We start from the raw sequence: 16,419 nt of genomic DNA on the forward strand, positions 1-16,419 counted from the left end.
CCATGAATTTTTACAATGAAAATGGCAATGTTCATTTTAATGTACCTATGTACCTATTTTTTAACATATCTGGGATTGTGCATGGTATATTATATTAATTCACTTGATTAGATTATATAGTATGGATTTTAAGTCTCTCAACTAAAGATTACATTAAATGAAAAGGATGTGAGATTATTTGGATTAGTCAGCTACCTCGAAAAGCGCCTGACTTTTATTTTGAAATATCAGCAGTAAAATCTCACATGAGCACTAGACTGGTTAGACAAGGACATAGCACATGACCGTTTGTAGCAGCATCACAGTAGTCATATGACAAGACGTCTGGAACAAAATCCTAACCTGAGTGGACGGTAAAGTGTAAAAACAAGGTCGCCCCATCTATGAAGACATATGACCGAAATTGTCGGATGAGGCTGCGCTGTAAACCATTGTACTAATACTTTTCGGGAAAGATAAGCGCATTTAAAAAGGCTACTTCTCTGAGGTAAGGACTCAGCAGTACTACGACTTGCTCTCTCTTCTAGTTTTTTCATCAGCAAGGAGAGCCAACTAGTTATGGAATATATATTATACCGATAATCGATTGTCATCTTTATGAACTGTATAGCCAATAACCAATCACACAGGGTTTTTTTGAAGCAGGGATGTCTACCCTGAAGTTGGAACACTATCGTGAGCGGATGCGCACAGAGTTGGACGGAGTGGTGGATTTCTGGTTGAAATATTCTCATGACACAGAATATGGGTGATTATTCTACTCAGATAATATTCAAAAACTCATGCAAGCTAGAAAATTATTTATGTAATTTTGTAATGTTGATGTAGCTGAGCAAGTGACTATTTGTATTTAAACATAACATTATGTTAGAGAATACTGTATTGATTTAAATTAACCTTACTTTAAAAATCCCAGTAATTTTTATTTTATATTTTCTTCAGTCAGGTCCTTGCAGTGAGACCACAAGCAATTGACCTTGACAAATCTCTCTCTGTCTTTGTGATTTATTATTTTTCAGTGGCTTTTTCACCTGTATAGGAAAAGATGGAAAGATTTATGATGAGCTGAAATATGTCTGGTTGCAGGGGAGACAGGTAATTATTCTCCCACAAAATGTCTGTCAATTTAACATACTGTGAGATGCTAATTGTGGTATCTTACATAGGATTCTTGTATGGTTACAGGTATGGATGTACTGCCGCCTGTACAGGACCATGGATCGCTTCCGCAGGCCTGAGATCCTTGAAGCTGCCAAAGCTGGTACTGTGCGCGTGCATGCTTATGTATACAGTTGGTTGGTTTGTTGAACTTAGACAACATTCTTGCCAATGACTGGTTGGAAAACCGGTCATAATCTGCTGACAGATCTCCTAATTTTGCATATTAGCTTCACTGTTGTCATTTCAGCTGACCTTAAAATGCTGCAAGTTGAATGTTTAATCTCAGCACTTACAATGAGCCAGGCTTAGTCCAAAGAGCAGATGGTCCCTCTGTTTATCCTCTGTGATTTAGTTTATTGATGCAAGTTATTATGTGAGATATCCTCACCTGGATTCCCAGCAGTATGACTCATTTAACTGATATGAAGTGCATAGCATGTGACAACATGAGTGACAACTACTTAGGCAACTTTGAAAGTATCAGTATGGACTAAAGATTGTGGTGTACAATTAGACCTATGAGAAAATCAACTATAGTAGGCCTACTGGAGACGGAGGCGCTCAAAGGGTGAAAGGAAACACAGAAGGGTGTAGGTTTTATTTACTTAGGCAAAGAGACACACAAAGAAAACTGCTTAAGGCATGCCACACACACCTCTTGGTTTTTCCTGAGTACTATTCAATGTGTATTTTTTAATTAACTAAATACCACATGTCTGCTTGTCAACGGAATTACAGCTAAAGAAAGTGCAACAGTTTGTTATATTAATGCAGATGCTAGAACTACATCCTTGGTGGTGTGAGTATGGCATGACACATGCATACATGATAATTCCATTATAACATTTTGATGTTTGTTTCTCAGGAACTGCATTCTTGCAGCGCTTTGCTCGCGTTCCAACAAGTAGTGGCAGCCCATGGAAGTGTGCCTTTTGTCTGACCAGGGATGGTAAAGCAGTCAAAGTGCAGAGGACCATCTTCAGTGAGTGTTTCTACATCATGGCCATGGATGAGATGAGCAGGGTCACAGGAGACAAAGACCTGCAGGTAAAACTGTTATTCAAGTTACTGATTGAATAGTTACTGAAAAATGCCCTTAACACCCTCCAATGTCTTGATTTCTGTTGTTGCCTTTGTGTGTTTTACCAGTTGATTCTGTGACTTCAAGTGCATCAGTTTTAACCAAACAATGTTAGGGGAAGGTTAATTCAACAGCAAGGTGCACAGTATATACACGTGACAAGTAAGGGTTAAAACCAAATGAAAGATACTCTATCTAGACCTGTATTTAATATAAGAGAAAAAAAAACATTGGAATCATGGAGCACTGGTTTTATATTATATATAAACTCCCCCAAGGAATTTATCATGGACCTGATTTGATGTTCTCTCATTTTGTTACCAGGTGGAGGCTGAGCAGATGATGGAGCAGCTGGTCCACTGGGTGAGGGTGGACCCATCAGGCCTGGGCAGGCCCCAGCTTCCTGGTGACACCCCAGTCAACAGTATGGCCGTTCCCATGATGCTGCTGTGCCTGGTGCAGCAGCTTAAGGAGGGGCGGAGTGGGGAAATGGTGGAGAGGCTCAGGGAGGTGGGCAGCTGGTGTGTGAAACAGATCCTGCTGCATGTTCAGGTACTAGAACTTGTATAGTCTAGTAGTATACCTACTGAGCAAGAGTACATATCTCTGAGCAATACTTTTGATGTTAAAGCATGTCATCAAATCCTATATTATGTCTGTACTGTATAGAGAGGTGGCACAGCCATTTTGGAAAGTGTCTCAGTGGAAGGAAGGGAACTGCCTGGTTGCCAGGGACGATTGCAGAACCCAGGTGATGTCTGGCACCCCCCCCCCCCCCCCCATATTTTCATTGTATTGACCCCACCACCACCATTTTGACTTTATCCTTCCTTTCTTCCTCATCTCTTGAAATGTGTTGGCGTAGGCCATGCCCTGGAAGCAGGCTGGTTCCTGCTTCAGTATGGGGTGGAGCATGGGGACCAGGAGCTACAGAGGACAGCTGTGGAAAAGTTCATGGAGGTTCCTTTTCTGGCAGGCTGGGACAAGAAACATGGGGGGCTCTTCTACTTCTTGGATGTGGATGGTTATTGTCCCACACAGGTATACAAACATTGTACCTCAGTGTCGTTTTGTCATGCAACCATGTTGTCACACAACTTTCAGCCAAATGCTGTTGCATACAATTCAGTGCAGGAGTCTTGTTAAAACCACACACATCATAAAGTATAGGATAGATGGAAGCAATCTGGTCAAAACGGCACTGTATTGCTTTCACATATCTAGCCCTATTAAGCCAGTTATGAATAGAGGGGGGAAGGAAGGATAATACTGGTGTTGAAACAGAGCCAATTTTCCTTCCTGTCTTGGAAAGTTGGAGTGGAGTATGAAGCTGTGGTGGCCACATTGTGAGGCTCTCATTGCGTACCTGATGGCCTACAGCCAAACCAAGGACCAAGCCCAGCTGGAGCGATTCTCTCAGGTGTACGACTACACATTCAGTCATGTGAGTGAACTCCAATGTCATGCATGGTCTAATATGGGTATTTATCTTCTCACAGACTCAACTTACAAAACTAAAATGTTTGTATTTTTTGCTATCACTGTACTAGACCATTAACATCAAACATCAAAACTATTCAAACTACTGTACCATAGCTTACTTTTGTAAAATGACGTATTGTTTGATTGTATACAGTTTTCTGATGTGGAAAATGGCGAGTGGTTTGGGTATTTGACCCAACAAGGCAACGTGGAGCTGGATTTCAAAGGAGGTCCTTTCAAAGGTGAGAATGTTTGCAGTGACCTGGGGCTATTAGGAGGGGCTATTAGAGGGCTTTGTTTATAGTGAACTTACAGTGAAATGTAGTAGTTTATTTAAAGGGGACCATGTGCAATTATAAACATACATTTCAAACAGTGAAATATACAGTGCATTCGGAAACTATTCAGACCCCTTCATTTTTTCCACATTTTGTTATGTTCCAGCCTTATTCTAAAATGGATTAAGTGATTTTTTTCCTCATCAATCTACACACAATATCCCATAATGACAAAGCGAAAACAGGTTTTTAGAAATTGTTGCTAATTTATTAAAAATTAAAAATTGAAATATCACCTTTTATATAAGTGTTCAGACCCTTTGCTATGACACTCGAAATTGAGCTCAGGTGCATCCTGTTTCCATTGATCATCTGTGATATGTTTCTACGACTTGATTGGAGTCCACCTGTGGTAAATTCAATTCATTGGACATGATTTGGAACGGCACACACCTGTCTATATAAGGTCCCACAGTGCATGTCAGAGCAAAAACCAGGCCATGAGGTCGAAGGAATTGTCCGTAGACCTCCAAGACAGGATTGTGTCGAGGCAAGGTAAGGGTACAAAAACAATTCTGCAGTATTGAAGGTCCCCAAGAACACATTAGCCTCCATCATTCTTAAATTGAAGAAGTTTGGAACCACCAAGACTCTTCCTAGAGCTGGCCGCCCGGCCAAACTGAGCAACAGGGGGAGAAGGGCCATCGTCAGGGAGGTGACCAGGAACCCAATGGTCACCCTGACAGAGCTCCAGAGTTCCTCTGTGGAGATGGGAGAACCTTCCAGAAAGACAACCATCTCTGCAGCACTCCACCAATCAAGCCTTTATGGTAGAGTGGCCAGACGGAAGCCACTCCTCAGTAAAAAGCACAACAGCCCGCTTGGAGTTTGCCAAAAGGCACCTAAAGGACTCTCAGACCATGAGAAACAAGATTCTCTGGTCTGATGAAACCAAGATTGAACTCTTTGGCCTGAATGCCAAGTGTCACGTCTAGAGGAAACCAGGCACCGCTCATCACCTGGCCAATACCGCCCCTACGGTGAAGCATGGTGGTGGCAGCATCATGCTGTGGGGATGTTTTTCAGCAGCAGGGATTGGGAGACTAGTCAGGATCAAGGGAAAGATGAACGGAACAAAGTCCAGAGAGATCCTTGATGAAAACCTGCTCCAGAGCGCTCAGGACCTCAGACTGGGGCGAAGGTTCACCTTCCAACAGGACAATGACCCTAAGCACACAGCCAAGGCAACACAGGAGTGGCTTCGGGACAAGTCTCTGAATGTCCTTGAGTGGCCTAGTCAGAGCCTGGACTTGAACCCGATTAAACATCTCTGGAGAGACCTGAAAATAGCTGTGCACCGACGCTCCCCATCCAGCCTGACAGAGCTTGAGAGGATCTGCAGAGAAGAATGGGAGCAACTCCCCAAATACAGGTGTGCCAAGCTTGTAGCGTCATACCCAAGAAGACTTGAGGCTGTAATCGCTGCCAAATGTGCTTCAACAAAGTACTGAGTAAAGGGCTGAATACTTATGTAAATGTGGTATTTAAATGTTTTATTTTTAATAAATTAGCAACAATTTCTATTCTTATCTTTTAAACTAGACAGAGATCTGAGAAAAAATAAAGTTGAACAGATTGTACTTGAGGAGAATATTACAGTAATGGTAATGATGTGATTTCCTGTCCAGGATCTTAAGTGCTTGTTTATATTGAGATCGAAGGGGTTTAATTGATGTTTTATTGGTTTAAGACAGCAGGTCATAGAGTAGGACAGGTGAGAGAAGATCATTGCAAATGTAAATACATCTTGGCTGCCTCTGTGGAGAGTGAGTTCCTGATGTATTGAAAATTTTAAAGACTATATCTGATTTTGCTGGATATCTTTTTAATGTGTTTTTTGAAGTTCAAAGTAAGGTCTAGGATAACGCCAAGATATTTAAACCTTGTAACCGTTTGGTTTTTTTTGCCCATGGATGAATACAGTGTCTTCGGAAAGTATTCAGACCCCTTCACATTTTCCACATTTTGTTGTGTTATGACTCAATTTAAAATGGATTAAATTAAAATAATTTGACATCAATCTACACAAAATACCCCAGAATGACAAAGTGAAAACATGTTTTTTGAAATTTCATTAAATTTTTACAGAAATACCTCATGTACATAAGTATTCAGACCCTTTGCTATGACACTCTTAAAATTAGCTAAAATGCAAAAATCAACAAATCACTCAACAAGTTGAATTGAGTCCATCTTAATGCAAGGATAATAGTTCATGTAATTTTGAAATTAATATCTTTTTGTTTTTATAGGGTCTCTGATTTGCATAGGAATCAATTACACATTGTGTAGATTAGGATGTTACGACCAACTCAGCAAATTTAATAATTTTCTCTTGATCCTGACAAATTCCCCAGTCCTTGCCAGTGACAAACATACCCATAACTTGATGCAGCTACCACTATTCTTCACACGAGAGATGGTGCGGAAACTGCATTGCATGTGCTGGATTCGCACCAAACTTAATGCTTTGTAGTAAAACCAAATAAACACATTTCCAGCCACTTTCTTTGCTGTATCACTTGAATTTATTGTTGCAAACACAATTATGGATATGAGAGAGATTATATTCCATTACGGGATTCTTTTTGGCCACTTGGTTATAGACCAATTTTGTAGAGTGACTGAGATTATGTTGTCCCATCGACTGACTCTCCACCATTCAACTTTGTAGATTTTTGTAAGTCTCCCCAGACCTCAGGGTCGCATTCCTGAGCAGTTTTATTCCTCTCCATTTGCTCAGTTTGTAATGACAACCTGATCCACACAGTGTGTTATTGATTCCTATGCAAATCAGAGACCCTATAAAAACAAAGATATAAATTCTAAAATTACATGAACTACTATCCTTGCATTAAAATGGACTCAATTCAACTTGTTGATGACATTTTAGCATTTTAGCTCATTTTAAGAGTGTCATAGCAAAGGGTCTGAATACTTATGTACATGAGGTATTTCTGTATTTCAATTTTAATAAATTTACTGACATTTCAAAAAACATGTTTTCGCTTTGACATTCTGGGGTATTGTGTGTGGATTGATGGCAAATTCTTTTAATTTAATCCATTTTAAATTGAGTCTATAACACTACAAAATGTGGAAAAAGTGAAGGTGTCTGAATACTTTCTGAAGGAACTGTATGTCCGTGTGAGCCTTTTTGTATTGAATTCAGTACTGTATGCACATAAACTAATTTTTGGTCAGCATCCAATGTAAATGATACTATGTCCATATCATCCATTCAAGTAGCATTTGAAATAAACACTGAGGGAAAATAATGGTTAATACAATCAATGACATCATCACATTTTTTTGGTTCTCAAGTTAAATGAAGCAGGTCAATGAATTTGAACCTCTTGTACATTAGTAATTGCACTGAGTAGGAGTCTGCCATTATTTTTCTTTTCTTTTACAGGGTTCTTTCATGTGCCTCGGTGCCTGTATATGTGTGAGAAAATCCTGGACTGTCTACTGGAAAAACAAAAGTCTTGAGGCCAACTATCATGACCTGGAATATTGTGGAAAACATACTTCCTTATGTGCAGAATATACCAGATTCTTGGATATATGTGGAATCAATATATGAGATGCTGGAGACAGTTCATGAAGCAAAATTGCAGTGATTGCTAGTGTACATGATTTTTAAGGGAAGATTGTGTCTAATAAACAGAGAAGCCTGATATAGTGCCATTGGTCTGCTCCAAAACCAAGAATGAATAAGTGAATAGGGAACTATGGTGGTATAAAAAACAGGTATAAAGGGACGAAATGTATAACTAGGCTTATCTGGGTAGTTTTTTTATACCCTTATCCATAGACTATAACACTATAACAACAGGTTGAGTGATTGTGTCAAAACATGCACTGTGGCTGAGACCTAGGCCAGTGTGGCCTCTGCAACATCATTGTTAGGAGGCAGGTGCCAGTGTATGGCTCTTGTTCAAGCAACAAGGAAAGCGTAGACATGTGAATACTTTGTGGAAAAGAAAATATATATATTTTTGCACAATATAATCAATTACTTTATGCTTTTCATACTTTTCATGCATACCAATTTCATAAATGCACTTACTAAAAGCTATCTTTATTATGTAAAGCATTACCGTGGACCTTACATTTCAAGAACACTTATCTTGCAGTAGCACATGTCTGTAGTATTAAACAGTTATTACATTCAGTAACGTTGTGCAGTTTAATGTGTTACGCCTCGAACACACAGACATGCTGTATTGTTTACCCCTGCTCGCATGGTAAGGTGATGCAGAGTTCGAGATGGGTGGTTTGCACTTCGTCAAACAATTGACTGACTGCATCTAAAAGAGATTGAATAAAAGCTAACATTGTTGAGAGGCTAATCGGTATTGTTGTGGTGTTAGCACTTAGCATAGAATATCACAATGTGTCTTTTTGACCGACTTCTGCCGGAGCGCCGCACACCATTTCAACGCAGCGCAGACGCAGTGTTGCATCGTTCACACAGGATTCCCATTGAAAAGCGATTGGACTTCCGCTGGACCGCAACCGCAGTCTGTGTGTACGAGGTATATACTAAGTGTACGAGAGCATAACGAACTAATGCAGGTCAGTTTACCAATGCTTGCAGAATAACCTATAGACCTGATCATCACAAAAATATTTTGACAAGCAATCTTCCTGCACCAGCTAAGCACAACTGAAGTGTCAAGAAAGATACAATCTGCATGATATGTTGGCACTGATTCTTGAAGAATATACCTGTACATCTCATGAGCTTATAAACCCATTTTTTCCCCATACAGCCTAACGCCTTGGTCGCATTTGCAGTGTTTGTTCATGTGGATCATGCATGCCTTGCTTGCTGAATGCAACCTGCAAGCAAATATATTATGCACTAATGATTGAGACCTCTTGAAAGAACATACACAATCTCTCTACTGTGTAACCTTTATTTTACCAGGTTAGTCTCAGTGAGATTAACAATCTCTTTAACAAGAGAGACCTGGCCAAAATAGCAGCACACAAAGTTTAAAAAACATTCAGATCATAAAACACAAGTACTTACAGTTTAAGACATACATATACATGTAATAATTGAGCAGCAAACAAGGATTGGGTACAAGACGTGCAACTAGGGGTCAAAACATTTACACATTTATACCATATCATTTAACATTTTAGCAGTTGGGTTGTCATGCAACATTTGTCAGACTTCACACACCTGTGCTTTCTACAACCGCCTATAGATGTCTCCATCTCATACCGGAAGAGGCTATGTATTGTCTCCGGAAGTAGGGGTGTGTATCAAGGTGTGTATTCAAAAACACCACTGTTCTGTCAACGCTCGCTGTAAATGTTTTGATCTTGATCACTCTTCCGAGTCTGTTTGAGAGATTGTTCTAGGCTTCAATCCACAGCAGACATTTATTCTGTGATGCGTTCCATGATTTGAATGCATAGCAAATGGTTTGTCAAAGCTAACCGGAACGCCTATTTGCAGGGAAGCAAGCTGCTCCTGAACGTTGATTATTCGACTTCTTGAATGTACCTTGGTACTGCTGGTAACGTTTATCGGAAGTGTAACGCAGCACAGAGGAAGTCCGCCGAAATGTGATATATTTGTGACATTTGTTTACCAACGGAGTTATGTGTTGTGCCTGCAAGTTGCTTAGCTAAAAAGTGATATAGTGAGTTCGTTAGCTACCTAGCCAGCCGATGCGTTACAAGGGTACAATTTGCCAGTTAATTGTGTGGTTCGACGCCTCAACCAACACACACTAGCTAGCCAGCTAACATTAGCCAGCTAGATATTTACTTGTATGTAACAGTCCGACAGAGCTAGATGGCACAGTCACGTACATGATGCAGCCGTTCGAGACGTGACGTTACCAGTAATTTCGGTTTAGCTACGAATGCTTTTTACTAGCTCCAGTATAAAACTAATAAAACAATGGCAACTCATGGTGCATTTCACAGGTAAGATACAGGACAAATGCTAGGTATGTTTGCATCGAAATTGCGTGACAAGTCATGATTGGAGTCTGTTAAAGCAGCTTTCAGTGATATTTTTTGTCATTTCTTGATTATGATTTACATTACTCATTCTTGATTATGATTTACAATACCTTTATGAGAGTAAAACAAGCGTTTTACCTCATCATATCTGAAGCAAAAATGACTTGTTCATGTTGTTGATAGGAGATTTGGCAACACATGGTGTAGGCCAATAGCTTGAAATCATGTTTTGAGAATGGAATGTAGCGTAATTCCTTCAGCACAACAGAAAGGTCATATAAATCTCGTGTTATTTGCATGTCAAATGCATTTTCCCTATTGTTTACATTTTGTTGGTGACCCTGCATGCAGAAATTACTGATGGTTGCATTAAAATGTTACTATCTACTGTTGGGAACACATTTAAAGTGCAAGTCAGTAAAATATTGGTTCATTACTTTTATGATTGCAGAAATGATTTAGTAACATATTTAAGTGGCATATTAACTATCCATTTACCTTATATCTAAATTATGCTTTTTAAATAGTCTGTTAGACACCTTTGAGTCAGCTGATATGCCACTCTTTCATGGAGTAGGTGCCATATCATCCAGGCCTAAAACACACCACCTATTGCTTAAAGGGACACTTCACAGATTTTTTTATGCAGATGAACTTACAAACCTGTGGGCATGTAAACAGCTTCCAAGATCAAAAGCTAGGTATTGTAGATCAAAAGCTAGGTATTGCTAATTTGTGGAATTTACCCTGACTGACATAATATTTGTGTTTAGGGGTAAACACATGGTTTTTTGAAAACTTCAAGGAGCTTTTAATTTCATAAACACCTGTAACAGCCATTTCCTCTGCAATCTAGAGCCTTCCTTCCATTTCCTCTGCAATCATATATGGTAGCCACAGTTACTATAGCCTACATTACCACCAAAGTAACCCTGTTGAGACCAGGCTTGACCTAATTCGGAAAGCCTGGAGGGGAACCTGGAGACATCCTTTGCAGAAAGTAGCTACAAAGAGGTGGAAACCTGTTTAAAGTTAGTAATGCCTCGCGACACCTTAAACCAATCAAATACCTTGCTTGGGCAGAACTTTGGGGGGAAAAAAACAGAATTCTGTTTTTCCTTTAGGTTATCTTCCATTTTATTAAATGTTGCAAACTAGCATAGACAACAATTCCCTGCAAAACAGTCCTACCCGGTCGGAAAAGACGACGCACACCAACTAACATCTCCAATGCTCTGTTCGGCCAGATGTCCTAAGCGAGACTACCACCAAAGGCACAGGGAAATCCCTACAGTAGGCCTATATAAACTGGGCTTGTTTCCTATCCGGTCCCAATTCCACTGAAACCAAAAATCCTGACTTCTGTCTCACATTAAAAACGTTATTCAGTAATCCAGGTTGTATTATCAAAACAGACTTGCACTTATTAATGTAAAAATACCGCTAAAACATTTCCCACGCTTCACCGCGCTGTCGTGTGTAATACTGCCCATATGAGAGGTTTTTTTTTTTACTGCTGTAATGATTAGACAACGCTACTCGGAGTGCGCTCTGTGTGTCCCTATGTGTGGATCTATGTCGAGATAACCTACTGCTGAAATGCGCTGAATTAATTGAGGAACATGATAATGCTCGTAGTTTATGAACGGCCTGTTTCGCAATTCACAACAATGTCATTGGCGATCAACGGTAGTTACTCTATCATTACTAAATATATGTTTAATTTGCTCTGAAATGTGTAAATAGTGACGCAGCGAAGTCGACGAAGTGGCCCTCTTACATTCTTTGGGGAGAACCATACAGCTATACGGGAAGGGAATGAGATCGAGGGAGTTCTATTTGAACCTTTACATACCCGGACCAAGTTTTCCTTGCTTGGAAATTAGTGATTAGGACTGCCCAAGGAGACCCCAAATAACACATTTCTGGGGGGGGGGTCAAGATTTCAACACTCATATCAATAGTTATGCAATGTTGCGTATATGCCTGTCTCTATGTCTTTATGAATGCCATTTTTACAAATATAGGCAGTTAACACTCTCATATGTGTGATGAAGAGATCCAGACTCTGAAAGTAAGTTTTCACAAAAATGTTATTTTACATGAAAGCCTATGCAAAGGATGAATGTGTTAATACTGTCCTTAACGCCAGAGGTTGTGTATATGCAACATTTACACAACTTTTAGCATTTGAAGTGACTATACCTTCGCCAAAAATGAATACTTCTCTTAGAAAATGTACTCAGGCATCTCTGTACATCTTATGAGCATTTTGCATCCATTGTATTTCAGAAACTCACCCTTTCGACCACGTACAAGACTCTTTCAGAGGATCAGAATTTCTGTGTTTACAGACTAGAGTTTGGATGTGATTTCTGCCATTGTTCATATATATATATTTTTTCTTTATTTCAGTGGGACAGGTGTATTTTACCAAGCAATGCCAGCTGTGGGAGCTGATGGAAGAAATGTCATGAAACTGATTCCTGTTCAAAAAGTCAATGGACAATTTGTTCAGTCACAAACGAGCATGAACAAAAAGGACATTGCTGAACCTCAAACAGCTTTTACCATGAACTTGGCAGCTGCATCCACTTCGAAGGATAATATGTTGACTTTGGAACCCTCAGCTAATTTACAATTTGTGAAGAAAAGGCTATCCTACTTGAATGGTTTGTTTACCCCAGTCAATGTGACAGGAAGATACCCTGAAATTAGTGGTTTACTAAACACCTCAATGCAGACCCAGGATCCTACAGTAACATCAAAAGAAACTCAAAGCACAGTACCCATGACATCACCCGTGCTGAACTTTGGGAAGTCATCAACACTTCTGATTACAAAACAACTACCAGTCACTGTGAAATCTCCAGTCCTGCCAAATGGACAATACCTTCAAATTCCGGCTAATGCTCAAGTTAAAACCCTACCGGCGTCTGCACTCCCCCTAGCGATAAAGAAACAGATTTTTACTTCAGCAACTAATAGTTCTTCTAATTCCAATTTGCCAACAGTTGTGTATGTATCACCTGTAACAACCATGAAACAAGTTGGAACTCAGATATGTCCAAAATTGTCAACTATGGCACTCAATCATTTTCCAATATTGTCTGACCAGACACTTTCTGCATCCTCATTGGTGAGCTCAACCCAGGGCCTTAAGTCTATTGACAAGGTTGGCCAAAGACCAGTTTCTCCTATTAGGTGGGTGATTGAGGAGCAGGATGACTCGCCTGACTCACATCCATGTATTGTTCCTGTTAAGTCCTCATCCATGACCGCAGACATTCTAAAGACTCTTGCAGAGATGGAAAAAGCCAACAAGGCATGTGAAAACAAATGTGAAAAGCCTTCACCTCCCCAGTTGAGTCAGACAAAAACTGGAAAGGACAATGCCTTAGTGATGTGCAATGGAAAGGTGTATTTTGTGGCCAAGAAAACTCCTGAACTTTGTAATCGTCCATCCAAACCTTTGGAGGCCAGTAGGAACATGATTTGCTCCTCAACACAGGCAAGGGATAGTGGTGGACTCAGTCAGAGTAGCTCATCGCTCAGGCCACACATTGTCATACCAGATGAAATCATTGACCTCTGTGATGATGATCCCCAGGATGACCTAACCAGGGAACCTATAAGTCAGTATGTAGCTGATGAGGATGAAGACTCTAATGTAATATTTGTGTCGTATATTCCACCCAAACCAGTGTCTGACTCTGAACAAAACATAGAAACAGCTCCGGTGAATGACTTGGAAGGTGAACAAAAAATGGTGAAGAGTCAGAATAATGTGAAAGGTCAGGTGGTTGGTAGTCAGGACATTGGCACATCCCAAGACATGGCAGGCTGTCATGTTGGTGCAACCAGCCAAGAGTTTAAAATCAGTCAGGAAAGCATCACTGGTCAGGGAAGGGAAACCAGTAAGAGTAATACCACCAGTCTGGGAATAGAAGAGCGTCATGGCAATGCAACTGGCATGGAAATTGAGAACATTCAAGGTAATGCCACTAACCAAGAAATGGACAACAGTCAGGGTGACATCACATACCAGGAGATGGAAAGCAGTCAGCACAATGCCACAACCCAAAAAATTGAGAACATTCATGGCAATGCCTGTCTACAAACAGATATGGGGACCCAAGAACAGGTAAGAGAACCCTCTGTGCTTGGATTACCCAATTTGCAATGTACAGTGAACAATTAACTGAGCCTGTGAGCCTCTAAGGAGTGTTAGTGTCTACTTAACATCTGCTTGCACTTGAAATTTACAGTTGAATAAGCCATTAGCCATGTTTCAAGTTTATTACCCAACTATATAACTGAATTTTATCCTTTCATCCCCACCTTCAGGGCTCAGCAGATCCCATTCCTGATCATAAGACTAATATGTTTGACCAGACGTCCCAGCAAACTTGTGATCAACTTCAGAAACACATGTTTGGGATTACATCTGATGTTAGAATATGTTTGGAAAGGATTGATGCAACAAAACTAGAGGAGGCTAGACCTAAGGAGTTTCCTCAGATTGGAACCATAGCTAAACGTACATTAGACGGTATTCGCAAGTTGATGCAGGGTTCAAAAATCGAGATTAAAAAGGGGGAACACAAGGAAACACAGGTAACAGTTTTCTTTTGTGTTTAAATATTGTGTTTTGTGTTTTAAAATGATGGCTAGATACCTTTTGTTTTGCACTGTTTTTTTTCTTGATCTAATTACTGAAATATCTGCAGTAAAATACAGTATAATTGACTGTGATTGAATGGTTAATTGTGAACAAAAAAGGTACCATTTTGATTTTAAAATTCCCATGTGGAGGAATTTCCCCCCAAGATGCTGCTTCATTTCCCACTCTGAAATTGAAAACTTTTTTGCAGGTATCTCCAAAAAGGAATAATGATGTTTGCCTAAAAGATGCTAAAAGACAGAAAATAGAAAATATTCAAACCGCACCTGAAGATTCCGAAAACACAGGGAAATCCCTCATTAGTCCAAGTCCTCAGTTGGAGATGCTATATGATGCCGAAGCTGAACAGATATTTGGCTATGAGGACCTGACTGACAATGATTTAATCCCCACCACAGATGAAAAAGAGATCCCTGCCATACCTCTGTCGGATCTCGATCCAGCCCAAATTTTTACACAAAGCTCAACCTCATCAGCTCCATCTGTCCAACCTCATGCCAATACTGAAACTATGGATTGCGTTCTTGAGGCCTGTTCTGCTGGATCGAATAACAGAAAACCAAAGCCTGGAAGAAGAAGGGGAAAGGGAAAGGGGAAAAGATGCATGACATGTCCAGATGGTGTGACTGGAACACAAGGCAAGGCAATTAGGTCATCATCCACTGCACAAGAGGAGCCTGGTTTTACTACACCACCAGACAGCTGGCTCTTACAAAAGAGTGCCAATGCAATTGGAGAGTCATCAAAACAAAACAAACAAAGGTCTATCAAGAGTCAAAGGAAAGATAAAGAACCAACATCTGTGGAGATTCAGTGTCCTTCAACCATGAGAGAGCAGGGCAGTAGTACACCTGGAGAGATCCTAGCCAATGATCCCTTCATAGCACCCATGGACCCTGAAGAAATAAAACGTCATGAGAGAATCAAACGACTGAAAGAGCTCTTGAAAGAGAAGGAGACTGCTCTTGAGATGATTAGAAAAAACATGGGCTGAGTTAGAGAGGACTACTTCACAGCCTAAGCCTGTGCAGCTCTTTCTATGATTCTACTGTATATTAATATTATTTAAGATTTTATTCCATAAGAAGTCATCTCCTTTTCAGTATTATTGGTGAGACAAAAAGTATGATGATAAAATGTCTAGCTGTAATTTTATTAGATATTTGTATCTCCCTGACTTGTGGCTATTTAAACAGGGAATATATATATTTAGAAAATCTAAGTTTTAATGACAAGACCTTTTTGTTACATAACTGTTAGTGCTTACCAGCTCATGCGCTGAAGTTTTCTACATTTGTTCATCAATGATTGGATAAGGCAAAATAAGGTCCACATAAACTGCATTAATATTGTCACCTTGAGAGTGTTTTGTTTTTTGATGGACTAATGTAATATTAACATTCTGTTGGTTATTGTTTTCTCCACTAATAAATGAACAACCATGATCTTTTAAGAAACCCCTCTCAGTTTCCGAGAAACGTAACAAATGTGGAAGAATTTGCCACTCCTGTTGACATCAATGCAGCCAAATCATGGTTTTGTCTGCTTAGTGGGCATTACAGAAACATTTGTTAAAGGTCTCAGTTTATGCTTCTGTTGCACGAAATTGAAATTGTGAAAAAAAATGTTTGTCTCAGTTTATGTTTCTGATGCATGAAATTGAAATTGTGAAACTATATGTA

The 16,419-nt window shown here is 39.8% G+C and overlaps 2 protein-coding genes across 5 annotated transcripts; both read left to right on the forward strand.

Annotated features, from left to right (window-relative positions):
- The first annotated feature begins 301 nt into the window (after positions 1–301).
- On the forward strand, positions 302–8,239 carry renbp (renin binding protein). 3 transcript variants are annotated; one of them, XM_083674654.1, is made up of 11 exons: positions 302–487; positions 630–748; positions 1,020–1,095; positions 1,186–1,261; positions 2,027–2,208; positions 2,567–2,794; positions 2,912–2,993; positions 3,108–3,283; positions 3,555–3,686; positions 3,879–3,966; positions 7,478–8,239. In XM_083674654.1, the coding sequence occupies exons 2-11, from the start codon at positions 648–650 to the stop codon at positions 7,552–7,554; spliced, it is 1,218 nt and encodes a 405-aa protein (XP_083530780.1). In that variant the 5' UTR covers positions 302–487; positions 630–647; the 3' UTR covers positions 7,555–8,239. The 3 variants fall into 3 exon arrangements, with proteins under 3 accessions (XP_083530780.1, XP_083530781.1, XP_083530779.1); XM_083674655.1 differs by having other exon boundaries at positions 643–748; XM_083674653.1 differs by having other exon boundaries at positions 646–748.
- A 1,398-nt stretch (positions 8,240–9,637) lies between these two features.
- On the forward strand, positions 9,638–16,194 carry lrif1 (ligand dependent nuclear receptor interacting factor 1). Of its 2 annotated transcripts, XM_083675171.1 has the most exons (5): positions 9,638–10,014; positions 12,081–12,127; positions 12,469–14,197; positions 14,401–14,670; positions 14,928–16,194. In XM_083675171.1, the coding sequence occupies exons 3-5, from the start codon at positions 12,494–12,496 to the stop codon at positions 15,729–15,731; spliced, it is 2,778 nt and encodes a 925-aa protein (XP_083531297.1). In that variant the 5' UTR covers positions 9,638–10,014; positions 12,081–12,127; positions 12,469–12,493; the 3' UTR covers positions 15,732–16,194. The 2 variants fall into 2 exon arrangements, with proteins under 2 accessions (XP_083531297.1, XP_083531296.1); XM_083675170.1 differs by lacking the exon at positions 12,081–12,127.
- Positions 16,195–16,419: the final 225 nt, after the last annotated feature.

This window comes from Argentina silus (genome assembly GCF_951799395.1).
Source record: "Argentina silus genome assembly, chromosome: 8".
NCBI lineage: Eukaryota > Metazoa > Chordata > Actinopteri > Argentiniformes > Argentinidae > Argentina > Argentina silus.